The sequence below is a fragment of the Pan troglodytes genome, chromosome 9 (genome assembly GCF_028858775.2).
Source record: "Pan troglodytes isolate AG18354 chromosome 9, NHGRI_mPanTro3-v2.0_pri, whole genome shotgun sequence".
NCBI classification, from domain to species: Eukaryota; Metazoa; Chordata; class Mammalia; order Primates; family Hominidae; genus Pan; species Pan troglodytes.
The window spans coordinates 76,086,147-76,102,841 of NC_072407.2; the positions used below are offsets into that span (position 1 = coordinate 76,086,147).

Here is a 16,695-nt window from a genome sequence, read left to right on the forward strand (position 1 = left end):
CCTAAGTCTGGGTTAGACGTCTCCTATCAGAGTACCCTGTATTTGTCTAATCATACTATACTGTACTTTTTATGTCCCACACTGACTGTAAGCTCTGTGAGGACAGGGACCATGCCTGTTTTATTTTACCTTTGTATCCCTAGTACTTAGCATGGTGCCTGGCACAGAATAGAAACTTAAATAAAACATCTGCTGAACACAGCTTGTTTGGATTTGAGTACTTGCTATACTAGATGTGTTGAGTTTGTGTGGAAAAGATAGAATTAACCCATTTATGCTAGAGTCTGCATATTTTTTTGTAAAAAATCAGACCTTGGTCATGACCTTGAGCAGTAGGATATAAATAACTCCCACAAGCTTAGCGTTCCAATAATGGAACACCAGGCATAAGTGGGTTAAGGGGAGAGAGACATCTACATACACTAAGTAGTGGTCAGTGTGGTCTAGGCATTTTCCTCACTTTCATTTATGACCAGATCTTAGCAAGACCCTCTTGAAGTCCTGGAAGGTAGGGAATGTATTTTATTCTCTACACTCCAATAGTCCTAGCATAGTACCTGACACATAGTAGACATAATAATAAAAATAGCTCCATTTATTAAGCAATAATTATGTGCCAAGTACTTTACATATATTATCTCTAATCCTCACAAATTCTGCAAGGCCAGTACTATTATTCTAATTTTATAAATAAGAAAGATAACAGGAAAGAGGTGAAGTGATTTAATTCGGGCCACATAGTTATTATAGTAAACAGCAGAGCCAAGATTTGAACTCAGGTCTGCATAAGACCAAAGTTTATTCTCTTTTTCCTGCTAAAATAAGTGCTGAATTGTGAACCCTGGTCTGCTTGAGAATCTCTGTGGTACTTTAGAGAGAAGAGAGAAAAAGCCTAGAAAGGAGGGTGGAGCCCAGCTAAATACAGCAAGAATTCCTTGTGTTGATTCAGAGAAAAGCGAGTTATGATCAGCTCTTGCTGTATTTATGAGGTTGGGTAGCAGTGGAGGAACTAAGTGAATCCAAAGCAGCAACATAGAACTCATCATCAAAACAAGGGACTCACAGCAGCACTCACCAACAGGAGCACAGGCAGAGAGAAGGTCAGTCAATTCCCTTTACACTCTGATTTCTCTCAGGTCTTTACTAGGGTTTGAGGTTAGCTCCAAATATCGCCACTGGCAAACAAAAAACTGTGACTCTGTAGGCTGTGTAGGTGACTTAAAACAAATGAAGATTTGGAAATCAGGGCCTAGCTGGAATCTTAAAGAAGCTAGACTTAGAGGAGAGATTTAGTGAGATAAAATTTTCTAAGCTGTGAGATGGTTAGACGTCCTCATCACCTCAATTTTCCAAGTTTTCCAATCTTACTAGCATGGTGAAGAACAAACAGTGAAGGCTGTACAGCCAGTAAGAACTGGGTTCAAATATTGGCTCCACCAATTAATAGATATATGACCTTAGTCAAGCCACTAAATTTCCTTGGGCTTCAGCTTTTACAGCTATAAAATTAGACTAATTTTATTTTTACCGTCAAGAATTAGAGATGTTTGTAAAGTTCTTAGCACATTATTGCTCGGTAATAAAAACAAGAAAAACTGATACGGTATTTACTAAGTGTCAGGCCCTTACTTAATTCTCCAAAAACCCTATGAAGTAGGTACTATTATTAGCCTCAATTTTATAGATATGTAAATATGCACAGATAAGTCATTTACCCAAGGTCACACTGCTAAAGTAAGGGGCAGAATTGGCATTTGAACCCAAAGAATCTGGCTTCAGAGTCAAGCCTCTTAATGTTGCTGTGTTATGCCTCTTAATAAAACTGGGTCCAAAGACCATAATATCAGCACATCCCTCTTGGGAAGGTTCTTAAAATAAGAAAAAATATGTGGTTAGACTTTCTTCTTGTGTACTACCTGATAATGCAAGGGTCTTGGTTAATAAGCCAGAGTCAACAGAAGGCTTAATATCATCATACAAACATGGGGGGAAGCCACTTGTATGTGGCAGGCTGTACGTTATGATGGTTGACAGATACAACAGGAAAGACTGAAATGTACTTGGATTTCTGCACTAAGCAGGTAGTCAAAATTATATAATTTTTAAGTACTTGAATTCTGTAGGAGAATAGGCCAGGTATGGTGGCTCATGCCTGTAGTGTCAGCACTTTGGGAGGCTGAGGCAGGAGATTGCTTGAGCCCAGGAGTTAGAGATAGAGGAGTTAGAGCCTGGCAACATAGTGAGACCTTGTCTGTACAAAAAAATAATTAGCAGCCGGGCGCGGTGGCTCACGCCTGTAATCCCAGCACTTTGGGAGGCCGAGGCGGGTGGATCACGAGGTCAGGAGATCGAGACCACCCTGGCTAACACGCTGAAACCCTCTCTCTACTAAAAATATAAAAAATTAGCCGGGCGTGGTGGCAGGCGCCTGTAGTCCCAGCTCCTTGGGGGGCTGAGGCAGAAGAATGGCGTGAACCCGGGAGGCGGAGCTTGCAGTGAGCCAAGATCGTGCCACTGCCCTCCAGCCTGGGCGACACAGCAAGATTCTGTCTCAAAAAAAAAAAAAAAAAAAATTAGCTAGGCATAGTGGTACGTGCTTGTGGTCCCCACTACTCAGGAGACTGAGATGATCATGCCACTGCACTCCAGCTTAGGTGACAGAGCAAGATCTTGTTAAAAAAAAAAAAATTTTTTTTTCTTACAGGAGAATAATGTGGCCTTCTGGGGGATTACCCTCTACCACATATCTGCATTCCCAGCACTGTCGGGAATGCCTCACTTGGTTTGAAAAAAAAAAAAAAAAAAAAAGGAATGGTAGATTGTTAACAGGACGTGAGCTTATTTTTACAAGCAAGCAGATATTCTTTTAACAGAGTTCATACCTCCTTTATGCCAAACTTTGAAGACCAGGGTTTGTTGTGGGTCCAGAAGCAGCTCTTTTGATAGCCTATTAAGAAAAACAACCACTGTAAACTAAATGTATAGGAACTTTCTGTAGTATAAAACTTAGATTTGAAGAATATCTTGTAATTTGCAAAGCACTTTCCCAACACTATTTCATCTTCTTAGCCATCTTCTGGCATATATTTTTATCTTCACAGTTAAAATGAGGGGATGGAAGCTCAGAGAGGTGAAGTAACTTGCCAAGACTTGAAAACAGGCTCCCCTGACACAACATTTCCTCCCCACCACTCCCAAAGTTTCCCTAAGACAGAGGAGGAAGTATGGAAAAGAAGTTCCTCAACATGCATTTAAGAGTTTTATTGGAATGGGTAATGATTCCGCTTATGCCTTAGAATGAGAGAATGGAGAGAAGGGAAGAGGAAGAGAAAAAGAACATTTACTGAGTGCCTACCTTGGGCCAGGCATGGCACCACGTGTTTCATATACATTTCATCTGCACAAAAGCCTATAACATGGACATTATTATCCTTATTTTACAGATGATAAGGTTGGACTCAGAGAAGTAAAATGGTTTGCTTGAGGTCACTTAAGAGTCAGTAAGTAGTAGGGCTAGGATTTGAACCCTGGCTTGCCTGACCTCAATGCTACACCATGCAGAGGCAAGGCAACAAAATAAGAAAATGCCTAACTTTCACACCAGATAAAGAAGCTGAAGTGGAATCCACTGAACACCTCCAATACATTTATATATTACATAAATTACAGTTTTAAGTGACAAAGTGTTGGAAAGTTCCAAACCAGGTGCCAGTGCTCCAGGTAAGCAAGACGGAGATCTAGAGAAAACCAAGAGGCTTGATTTCATTCCCCAAACACCCCTGGGGAAGTGAATAGAGCCTACTTCCTGACCAATGAGCGGCACGGTGCTAAAGTGAAACAAATATTGGTCAGAGATTCTAATTCTAGCTGGGAATTAAAAGATTCACCTCTGAATTCTAGCTCTGCTATTATCACCTGAGTGACTCTGGCCATGCACTTAGCTTCTTCCAGGCCTGGTTCTCTTACCTGTTAAATGGGATAATACTATTGACCTGCAAGTTGCTATGAAGATCAAAGGAAACAATTTTGTGATAAAGGAATTATAAACAGTGCCATTATTCATTTTTCTTCCAATCCTGCCTCTGTTACCAACAGACTATGTAGCCTCCCTGGGCCACAGTCTCCTCAAGTGTAAAGTGAAGAGATGAAATCAGGAGATTGCTAATGTCCCTTCATCATGTTTGTGAAGTTTTGTAATTGTGTTAGGTTTTTAGGTTGTGAATGAACAAGTCACCTCCACTTAGAAGCTCAGTCCTCTGGTTTCCTGCCTTTTGGGGAGGATTTGATATTTTATATGAAGTACTCTGGCCACTATGGCCAGAATTTCTATAATTTCCAGTAGCTCACTATAGATAGCACTGAGTTTTCACTGCAATTCTAGCTCCTGACTCATCCCAGCCTCTCAAATTACAAATCACTGAACATGTGACCAACTGCTGAGACTCAATAAGTACACAAACACTGTGAGAAAACAGAAGACCAGACACCATGGGTATGGCTAGTGTTGGTGGACAAGAATTAAACTTTATAAAAGGTGATACAGTATAAATTCTAATAATGATTTTACTATTATCATAACATTGCATCACATTTAATAAAGTTTAATTCATGGCTTCCTATGCCAGCCCCCTCACATTTAATTAGCCCTCTTTGTCCTAATAAAATCTGAGTGGCACCGCACAGTGGCTGACAGAACTTTACCTTCTATTTTTTGAGCCTCCCAAAGGAGACCTAACATTTGTTGTATACCTGCTATATGTACCATGAGGCCCTAAATGTCATCTAATTTGGACCTAACAATGACCTTATAAAAATGATCCCCACTTTACAGATGAAGAATCTGTGGCTCAGAGATGTTATGTAACTTGATCACACAGTCAGTAAATTACAGAGATGGAGTTGGAGGCCAAGTGTCTCTGGTTCAAATGCCCAGGGTCTTTCCACTACACCAGAAGTCTTTTCCAAGGATGAAAATCCACAGCCTTTTCTGATATTAGTTCTCTTTGTTTGGAATATCTTTCCGACTCTTATTCATCTGGATAACTTATATATATTCTTCAATATTTAGCTGAGGTGTCTTATTTATGAAGCCTTCCCTGAACTTCTAGGTTGTCCTAAATAATCTTTTTTTCTGAGCTCTACCAGCATCCCCTTCTTATTTCTCTTTATTGTAATTTTTTTTTTTTTTTGAGACATGGTCTTGCTATATTGCCCAGGCAAGTCTCGAACTCCTGGGCTCAAGTGATCCTCCCACCTGGGCTCCACCATCCTCCAATGCCACCCCTCCCCTCCCCCAGTAGCTGGGATTACAGGCATGTGTCACCAAACCCAGCTTGATGGTAATTTGTTATTGATATTTTTTCCCAGGTAAGACCATGAACTCCTCAATTGCATGGAGTATCTTAATAATCTTTAATTCCAAGTGCCTAAAACAGAGAGGTCCTCTCACTGAACAATTTTTGAGCATACTGAGAAGAGTTAAAAACACTAAAACAAAACCTTTAAACCAGTGCTTGCTGTGAATTCATAAACACTAGGATTAAATAATTGCTTGGATAAGAAAAGCATTTTCCAGGTCTGCTCAAAAATTGTGTTGGTTATAGTCCTTGCTCTGACTTTGTGTCTTGGAACAAAAAGCAGATTCTGGAAGGCTGACGAATAACGGATAACACAAACCTTGACTGCTGTTGAAAATTCCAGATGGGGGAATCTGTGTTTTCAACCACTTGGGTGTATACAGGAGATGACTCATCGGCTGTTGCAAAGGATACACAACAACTGGGTATCGATACTTTCCGCTCTGTCAAGGGGCTCCCTGAAATAGAATAAAGTGCAGTGACTGTACTTTAGGGTACACAAGAAGCCTCAGATTATACAGGCACAAGCAGGACTATTCCTGGTCCTCTTCTTCCTATGGGGTCTTTGCTCAAGCTATCCCCCTGTGTCTGGGATGTTTTCAGGCTGGGTGTAGTGGCTCAAGCCTGTAATCCCAGCACGTTGGGAGACCAAGGTAGGAGGACAACTTGAGCGCAGAAATTCAAGACCAGCCTGGGCAATACAGTGAGATCCCATGTATAAAAAAAAAATTAGCCAAGCATGGTGGCACATGCCTGTAGTCCCAGCTACTCAGGAGGTGGGAGGATCTCTTGAGTCTGGGAGGCAGAGGCTGCAGTGAGCTGAGATTGCACCACTACACTCCAGACTGGGGGACAGAGTGAGACCGTGTCAATCAATCAATCAATCAATTGATGAAATGTTTTCAGTGACCTTTCTGCTATTACCCTGTCTTTTTAAGGCTCAGTTCATAAATATTCTCCAAAAAGAAGTGACTTCTCTCATGTTCTGTACTTTGTGGGAAGATGGAAAATACTGTGTTGAGAGGCAAAAGACAGGACAGAACTACAAAGAGTCCTGAACCTAAGAGTCAGATGACCAAATATTAGCTCTGCCACATACATGCGATGTGATTTTGGGCAAGAAGTATCTAGGCCACAGCTTCTTCAACTGTAAAATTGGGCATATTATACTTACACTTCCAAAGATATTGTAAGGATTAAGATAAATACTAAGAGTAAGTAACAGTTACATATCACTTACTGTGATATGTAAGGCACTGTTCTATGTACTTTATATATATTAACTCATTTAATCCTTACAACAACCCTATAAGATAGCTATTTCTATCCTATTGATTATTTCTATCATGTAGATTTCTATCATTATTTCTATCATTGTTATTTCTATCATATAGATTTCTAAAAACTGGGTACTGAGAAATTAAATTAGTTGGTCACATATTTATTAAATGGTAGAACTGAGAGTCCAATTCAAGCATTCTGGCTCCAGAGTCCATGTTCTAAACTGTCTCCTATATTGCCTCTACTATGGGGTTAACAAATGTAAAATACTGGGTGCTGGTGAGAATACCTAATGTTAATTTTTACAAGATCAGGTTTCCAATGTGGGAGACTTGGTCAAGTTATTCTGTCTTAAGACAGTGTAAAATGAAGATGGCTGATGATACTAGATAGTCTACCTGAGCTGTCCAGGAAGATAACCCACTAGCCACATGTGGCCATTCACCTTTAAATTAATTAAAACTAAAGATAAAAAATTTACTTCCTTGGTTGCACTAGCCATATTTCAAGTGCTCGATAGCCACATGGGGCTAGTGGCTACCATACTGGACACTGAACCCACAGAACATTTCCATCATAACAGAAAGTTCTTTTGGATAGCACTGAATAATAGACACTTTACAAAATATAGACTATATATTTCATGAGATCACTTTCAGCTCTAAAATGCTATGAATGTCAGGATTACAGATGAAGGAAAAGAGATGAGCAGAGCAGAAAAGAATAGAAGAAGTATGTCCTAAACATAATCGACATGCTCCAGGGAACAGATTCTGTATGTGTATTCTAACTGGTTTGTATTCTTTATAACTGTCTAGCTCAAGAATTCTCTCCTGGCTAACATGGTGAAACCCCGTCTCTACTAAAAAATACAAAAAATTAGCCAGGCGTGGTGGTGGCTGCCTGTAGTCCCAGCTACTTGGGAGGCTGAGGCAGGAGAATGGCGTGAATCCGGGAGGCGGAGCTTGCAGTGAGCCGAGATTGCACCACTGCACTCCAGCCTGGGTGACAGAGCGAGACTCTGTCTCAAAAAAAAAAAAAAAAAAAAAAGAAAGATTTCTCCAAATCCATACTCCCACTTCTCTTGATAGGTGAAGTTCATCTTTGAGGCTCCACCCTTTTCTCTATCTCACTGCTCCTTTCAGTAAGTACTCCTCCAGGGGCCTCAGTCTGTCCCTCTGGACAGAAAGCATTCTGATGAACAAATTCACACTCAGGAACCGCGGATTTTATTCCTGTCCACATGCAGTTTAACATTTAACAAGTCCACATGCAGTTTAACATTTAACAAGTAGTCTTGAAAGAGGTTCCAAGATGGCCGAATAGGAACAGCTCCAGTCTGCAGCTCCCAGCGTGAGCAACGCAGAAGACGGGTGATTTCTGTATTTCCAACTGAGGTACCGGGTTCATCTCACCGGGGCTTATCAGACAGTGGGTGCAGCCCATGGAACAGGGCGGGGCATTGCTTCACCCAGGAAGCACAAGGGGTCGGGGAATTCCCTTTCCTGGCAAAGGGAAGCCGTGACGGATGGTACCTGGAAAATCAGGATACTCCCACCCTAATACTGCACTTTTCCAACGGCCTTAGCAAACGGCACACCAGGAGACTGTATCCTGCGCCTGGCTTGGAGGGTCCCACGCCCATGTAGCCTCGCTCACTGCTAACACAGCAGTCTGAGATCGAACTGCAAGGTGGCAGTGAGGCTGGGGGAAGGATGTCCACCATTGCTGAGGCTTGAGTAGGTAAACAAAGCAGCTGGGAAGCTCGAACTGGGTGGAGCCCATCGCAGCTCAAGGAGGCTTGCCTGCCTCTGTAGACTCCACCTCTGGGGGCAGGGCATAGCTGAATAAAAGGCAACAGAAACTTCTGCAGACTTAAACGTCCCTGTCTGACAGCTTTGAAGAGAGTAGTGGTTCTCCCAGCACGGAGTTTGAGATCTGAGAACGGACAGACTGCCTCCTCAAGTGGGTCCCTGACCCCCGAGTAGCCTAACTGGGAGACACCTCCCAGTAGGGGCTGACTGACACCCATACAGCTGGGTTCCCCTTTGAGACGAAGCTTCTGGAGGAAGGATCAGGCAGCAACATCTGCTGTTCTGCAATATTTGCTGTTCTGCAGCCTCCGCTGGTGATACCCAGGCAAACAGGGTCTGGAGTGGACCTCCAGCAAATTTCTAACAGACCTGCAGCTGAGGGTCCTGAAAGTTAGAAGGAAAACTAACAAACAGAAAGGACATCCACACCAAAACCCCATGTGGACGTCACCATCATCAAAGACCAAAGGTAGATAAAACCACAAAGATGGGGAGAAACCAGAGCAGAAAAGCTGAAAATTCTAAAAATCAGAGCGCCTCTTCTCCTCCAAAGGAACACAGCTCTTCGCCAGCAACAGAACAAAGTTGGACGGAGAATGACTTTGACGAGTTGAGAGAAGAAGGCTTCAGACCATCAGTAATAACAAACTTTTCTGAGCTAAAGGAGGATGTTCGAACCCATTGCAAAGAAGCTAAAAACCTTGAAAAAAGATTAGACGACTGACTAACTAGAATAAACAGTGTGGAGAAGTCCTTGAATGACCTGATGGAGCTGAAAACCATGGCACGAGAACTATGTGATGCGTGCACAACCTTCAGTAGCCCATTTGATCAAGTGGAAGAAAGGGTATCAGTGATTGAAGATCAAATGAATGAAATGAAGCGAGTAGAGAAGTTTAGAGAAAAAAGAGTAAAAAGAAATGAACAAAGCCTCCAAGAAATATGGGACTATGTGAAAAGACCAAGTCTACATCTGACTGCTGTACCTGAAAGTGACGGGGAGAATGGAACCAAGTTGGAAAACACTCTTCAGAATATTATCCAGGAGAACTTCCCCAACCTAGTGAGGCAGGCCAACATTCAAATTTCAGGAAATACAGAGAATGCCACAAAGATACTCCTCGAGAAGAGCAACTCCAAGACACATAATTGTCAGATTCACCAAAGTTGAAGGAAAAAATGTTAAGGGCAGCCAGAGAGAAAGGTTGGGTTACCCACAAAGGGAAGCCCATCAGACTAACAGCAGATCTCTCAGCTGAAACTCTACAAGCCAGAAGAGAGTGGGGGCCAATATTCAACATTCTCAAAGAAAAGAATTTTCAACCCAGAATTTCATATCCAGTCAAACTGAGCTTCATAAGTGAAAGTGAAATGAAGTCCTGTAAAGACAAATGCTGAGAGATTTTTCTCACCACCAGGCCTGCCTTACAAGAGCTCCTGAAGGAAGTACTAAACATGGAAAGGAACAACCAGTACTGGCCGCTCCAAAAACATGCCAAATTGTAAAGGCCATCAATGCTAGGAAGAAACTGCATCGACTAACGAGCAAAATAATCAGCTAACATCATAATGACAGGATCAAATTCACACATTAACAATATTAACTTTAAATGTAAATGGGCTAAATGCTCCAGTTAAAAGACACAGACTGGCAAATTGGATAGAGTCAAGACCCATCAGTGTGCTGTATTCAGGAGACCCATCTCACGTGCAGAGACACATATAGGCTCAAAATAAAGGGATGGAGGAAGATCTACCAAGCAAATGGAAAACAAAAAAAGGCAGGGGTTGCAATCCTAGTCTCTGATAAAACAGACTTTAAACCAACAAAGATCAAAAGAGACAAAGAAGGCCATTACATAATGGTAAAGGGATCAATTCAACAAGAAGAGCTAACTATCCTAAATATATATGCACCCAATACAGGAGCACTCAGATTCATAAAGCAAGTCCTTAGAGATCTACAAAGAGACTTAGACTCCCACACAACAATAATAGGAGAGTTTAACACCCCACTGTCAACATTAGACAGATCAACGAGACAGAAAGTTACCAAGGATATCCAGGAATTGAACTCAGCTCTGCACCAAGCGGACCTAACAGACAGCTACAGAACTCTCCACCCCAAATCAACAGAATATACATTCTTCTCAGCACCACATCACACTTATTCTAAAATTGACCACATAGTTGGAAGTAAAGCACTCCTCGGCAAATGTAAAGCAACAGAAATTATAACAAACTGTCTCTCAGACCACAGTGCAATCAAACTAGAACTCAGGATTAAGAAATTCACTCAAAACTGCTCAACTACATGGAAACTGAACAACCTGCTCCTGAATGACTGCTGGGTACATAACGAAATGAAGGCAGAAATAAAGATGTTCTTTGAAACCAATGAGAACAAAGACACAACATACCAGAATCTCTGGGACACATTTAAAGCAGTGTGTAAGAGGGAAATTTATAGCACTAAATGCCCACAAGAGAAAGCAGGAAAGATCTAAAATTGACACCCTAACATCACAATTAAAAGAACTAGAGAAGCAAGAGCAAACACAGTCAAAAGCTAGCAGAAGGGAAGAAATAACTAAGATCAGAGCAGAATTGAAGGAGATAGAGACACAAAAAACCCTTCAAAAAAAAAAAAAACCAATGAATCCAGGAGCTGGTTTTTTGAAAAGATCAACAAAATTGACAGACCACTAGCAAGACTAATAAAGAAGAAAAGAGAGAAGAATCAAATTGACACAATAAAAAATGATAAAGGGGATATCACTACTCATCCCACAGAAATACAAACTATCATCAGAGAATACTATAAGCATCTCTACGCAAATAAACTAGAAAATCTAGAAGAAATGGATAAATTCCTGGACACATACACCCTCCCAAGACTAAACCAGGAAGAAGTTGAATCCTTGAATAGACCAATAACAGGTTCTGAAATTGAGGCAATAATTAATAGCCCACCAACCAAAAACATCCAGGACCAGACGGATTCACAGCCGCATCTACCAGAGGTACAAAGAGGAGCTGGTACTATTCCTTCTGAAACTATTCCAATCAATAGAAAAAGAGGGAATCCTCCCTAATTCATTTTATGAGGCCAACATCATACTGATACCAAAGCCTGGCAGAAACACAACAGAAAAAGAGAATTTTAGACCAATATCCCTGATGAACATCAATGCAAAAATCCTCAATAAAATACTGGCAAACCGAATCCAGCAGCACATCAAAAAGCTTATCCACCATGATCAAGTTGGCTCCATCCCTGGGATGCAAGGCTGCTTCAACATATGCAAATCAATAAACGTAATCCATCATATAAACAGAACCAAAGACAAAAACCACATGATTATCTCAATAGATGCAGAAAAGGCCTTTGACAAAATTCAACAGCCCTTCATGCTAAAAACTCTCAATAAACTAGGTATTGATGGGGCGTATCTCAAAATAAGAGCTATTTATGACAAACCCACAGCCAATATCATCTGAATGGGCAAAAACTGAAAGCATTCCCCTTGAAAACTGGCACAAGACAGGGATGCCCTCTCTCACCACTCCTATTCAACATAGTGTTGTAAGTTCTGGCCAGAGCAATCAGGCAAGAGAAAGAAATATTCAATTACAAAAAGAGGAAGTCAAATTGTCCCTGTTTGCAGATGACATGATTGTATATTTAGAAAACCCCATCGTCTCAGCCCAAAATCTCTCTTTTTAAAATTTTATTATTATTATACTTTAAGTTTTAGGGTACATGTGCATAATGTGCAGGTTTGTTACATATGTATACATGTGCCATTTTGGTGTGCTGCACCCATTAACTCGTCATTTAGCATTAGGTATATCTCCTAATGCTATCCCTCCCCCGTCCCACCCCACAACAGTCCCCGGAGTGTGATGTTCCCCTTCCTGTGTCCATGTGTTCTCATTGTTCAATTCCCACCTATAAGTGAGAACATGTGGTGTCTGGTTTTTTGTCCTTGCGATAGTTTGCTGAGAATGATGGTTTCCAGTTTCATCCATGTCCCTATAAGCAACTTCAGCAAAGTCTCAGAATACAAAATCAATGTGCAAAAATCACAAACATTCCTACACACCAAAAACAGAGAGCCAAGTCATGAGTGAATTCCCATTCACAATTGCTTCAAAGAGAATAAAATACCTAGGAATCCAACTTACAAGGGATGTGAAGGACCTCTTCAAGGAGAACTACAAACCATTGCTCAATGAAATAAAAGAAGACACAATCAAATGGAAGAATATTCCATGCTCATAGATAGGAAGAATCAATATCGTGAAAATGGCCATACTGCCCAAGGTAATTTATAGATTCAATGCCATCCACATCAAGCTACCAATGACTTTCTTCATAGAATTGGAAAAACCTACTTTAAAGTTCATATGCAATCAAAAAAGAGCCCGCATTGCCAAGACAATCCTACGCCAAAAGAACAAAGCTGGAGGCATCACACTACCTGATTTCAAACTATACTACAAGGCTACAGTAACCAAAACAGCATGGTACTGGTACCAAAACAGAGATATAGACCAATGGAACAGAATAGAGCCCTCGGAAATAATACCACACATCTACAACCATCTGATCTTTGACAAACCTGACAAAAACAAATGGGAAAAGGATTCCCTATTTAATAAATGGTGCTGGGAAAACTGGCTAGCCATATGTAGAAAGCTGAAACTGAATCCCTTTCTTACACCTTATACAAAAATTAATTCAAGATGGATTAAAGACTTAAATGTTAGACCTAAAACCATAAAAACCCTAGAAGAAAACCTCGACAATACCATTCAGGCCATAGGCAAGGACTTCATGTCTAAAACACCAAAAGCAATGGCAACAAAAGCCAAAATTGACAAATGGGATCTAATTAAACTAAAGAGCTTCGGCACAGCAAAAGAAACTACCATCAGAGTGAACAGGCAACATACAGAATGGGAGAAAATTTTTACAATCTACCCATCTGACAAAGGGCTAATATCCAGAATCTACAAAGAACTTAAACAAAGTTACAAGAAAAAATCAAACAACTCCATCAAAAAGTGGGCAAAGGATATGAACAGACACTTCTCAAAAGAAGATATTTATGCAGCCAACAGACACATGAAAAAAACTCATCATCACTGGCCGTCAGAGAAATGCAAATCAAAACCACAGTGAGATACCATCTCACACCAGTTAGAATGGCGATCATTAAAAAGTCAGGAAACAACAGGTGCTGGGGAGGGTGTGGAGAAATTGGAACACTTTTACACTGTTGGTGGGACTATAAACTAGTTCAACGATTGTGGAAGACAGTGTGGCGATTCCTCAAGGATCTAGAACTAGAAATACCATTTGACCCAGCCATCCTATTACTGGGTATATACCCAAAGAATTATAAATCATGCTGCTATAAAGACACATGCACACGTATGTTTACTGTGGCACTATTCACAATAGCAAAGACTTGGAACCAACCCACATGTCCATCAATGATAGACTGGATTAAGAAAATGTGGCACATACACACCATGGAATACTATGCAGCCATAAAAAAGGATGAGTTCATGTCCTTTGTAAGGACATGGATGAAGCTGGAAACCATCATTCTCAGCAAACTATCCCAATAACAAAAAAACCAAACACCGCATGTTTTCACTCATAGGTGGGAACTGAACAATGAGAACACTTGGACACAGGAAGGGGAACATCACACACCAGGGCCTGTCGTGGGGTGGGGGGAGGGGGGAGGGATAGCATTAGGAGATATACCCAAAGTAAATGATAAGTTAACGGGTGCAGCACACCAACATGGCACATGTATACATACGTAACAAACCTGCACGTTGTGCACATGTACCCTAGAACTTAAAGTATAATAAAAAATAAAATAGAAAATGTGGCACAGATACACCATGGAATACTATGAAGCCATAAGAAAGGATGAGTTCGTGTCCTTTGTAGGGACATGGATGAAGCTAGAAACCATCATTCTGAGCAAACTATCTCAAGGACAGAAAACCAAACACCGCATGTTCTCACTCATAGGTGGGACTTGAACAATGAGAACACTTGGACACAGGAAGGGGAACATCACACACTGGGGCCTGTCGTGGGGTGGGGGGATGGGGGAGGGATAGTGTTAGGAGATATACCTAATGTAAATGACGAGTTAATGGGTGCAGCACACCAACATGGCACATGTATACATATGTAACAAATCTGCACACATATGTAACAAACCTGCACGTTGTGCACATGTACCCTAGAACTTAAAGTATAAAAAAAAAGTCAAAAAGAAAGAAAGAAAGAAAAAAAAACATTTAACAAGTAGTCTTTAAAAGACAGGTTCTAGTTCCATCTACTCTGACAAGCCTCTCTAGGTGCAATCACTGAACTTTATAACCCCAGTTAGAGCTTCCAACTTAAAATTTCTTTCAGGGAAAGAAAAGTAGCTACAGCTTTGCTTTGATATGTTTTCCTCAACGTAAAGAATTTCCATTAGACCAATTCTTTTTTTTTTGAACAGAAAGAAAACTGTTTTATTACACAATTAAACTTGAATGTGACATGCATCATAGTCAATCTGCTTAAGAGACTGCAGAGACAGAAAGATGGTCACCAAAATTAGTCCACAAGTAGAAGAATTTACAGCACCATGTCATAGACCAAATTCTTTTCAAACTTTCCCACCAAAGTAACAATGATTCATAGAAGAGTAAATATTAAACTCAGAGAAGAGTAAACATTAAACTCTGAAGTGTAGGAGTCCCTGTTGCCTTAAAACAACTACAATAAGCATAACATCTACTAGTAGGCTTGTCTTTCATTTTAGAAATTCATGAAGGTTTTATATTATATTCCATAATACAACCATATTTGTATCTGAAATGTATAAGTGAAAAACAGCATTTCTGTTCCCAAATATTGGTTAAAAAATTGACATGCTATTATTTAATCTTGTGACTTCTAGCACCCAGGGCACAAAACCAGACCAGATGACATTACTTTTTCAGTCATTTGTACTGGAAATAATAAAGAAAGAAACTGGGTGATGGGAAGAGAAAAGAGAATGGAGATTTTGTGAGGAAGCTTGGGAAGGAGAACTGAAGAGAAATGCTAGCCTTGGAAGGAAGATCTAGTGGCGTCCACAAAGCAGGAGAGAACTGAGGCATGTACAAGTTGCCAACAAAGCAGGACCTGGAAAAAGGCTGAACCTGGAAAAAGGCAGAGGAGCCTTAGAACCGGGAAAGCATTAAAGATATAGTGAACTATATGAGGAGCAAAACAACAAAACAAAATAATCACTGGCTACAACTTGGCCAAACCAGTTTACAAGCATATTAAAGAAAAAAAATTTTTAAGGCTAGTCAAGGGAAGCAGTAGGAGTTACAAGCATATTTTTGAAAGAACAGGGAAAGGTAATTCTAATTTAATGGTAGTAGGCAAAAAATCAGTTAATGGAAATCAATAAAATAGTATTCATATTACTAATGTAAATGTATAAAATATCACTAATAGTACCCAGTGAGCTATCTTCTTAAAAGTTTTATTTTAGTGAAACTGAACAGTATTTATGCGGATTGACTTGCTGAGCATCCACCCCCACCTACTTTTATTGCGTTGTACTCGTTTATTGTACAGATTGGAAGCATTAAAAGCTACATTTCTTGGACTCTTTTGCAGCCAGGGTATGGATGCAAATTGGCCTCTACCAATCAGATGCCCTCATAAAAGATCTGGAAGGCAGGCGGGAGGCAGAGGACATCTTTCTTTTCCTTCTGCTTTTGCTAATAACAAGGATGATGATGTAGAGACATTGTGTTTTTTATCTAGCATTTGGTCCCTGGGTGCAGAGAGGCCCTGTGGCAATGGCTATGATGAGAGCTTCTGATTCTTAGATTTCAGTTTTGGCACTGTATTCTGAACTTAAAAGATTTAGTGGTTCCCTCCTAGAAGTTTAGCCTAGAGCTCACTCCTCTAGCCCTTCTAATGACTTAAAGTACCTTAATATTCTATATTAAACTCCTCTCTGCTTAAAATGGCTGGAGTGGGTTCCGTTTCCTCTGCCTGATATAGCTTTCATCTCTCATTCTTTCTCCCATTTTCCTTTTTCGGTCTTAAGCTTCAACTAATTTCTTCCAATAAAATGTCATAAATCCTCACAATTAGGAAGAGATAACCTGGCTCTACCACAGCAGCTCTCACATATTGTATAATAATCTGTGTTTCC

General features: G+C 40.5%; 1 protein-coding gene across 13 annotated transcripts in view; it reads right to left on the bottom strand.

The window, feature by feature from the left end:
- C2CD3 (C2 domain containing 3 centriole elongation regulator) overlaps window positions 1-16,695 on the bottom strand; it is a 162,507-nt gene that overhangs the window by 43,895 nt on the left and 101,917 nt on the right. For all 13 annotated transcript variants that reach the window (XR_002938508.3, XR_010147281.1, XM_063783205.1 and 10 more), the window contains 2 exons: window positions 5,677-5,815; window positions 2,883-2,947 (listed from right to left, as the gene is read on the bottom strand). Coding sequence is in view for 11 of the 13 variants with exons in the window: in XM_063783205.1 (XP_063639275.1) it covers window positions 2,883-2,947; window positions 5,677-5,815 (204 nt within the window). In the remaining 2 variants the exon portion in view is untranslated. The remainder of the gene's footprint in view (window positions 1-2,882; window positions 2,948-5,676; window positions 5,816-16,695) is intronic.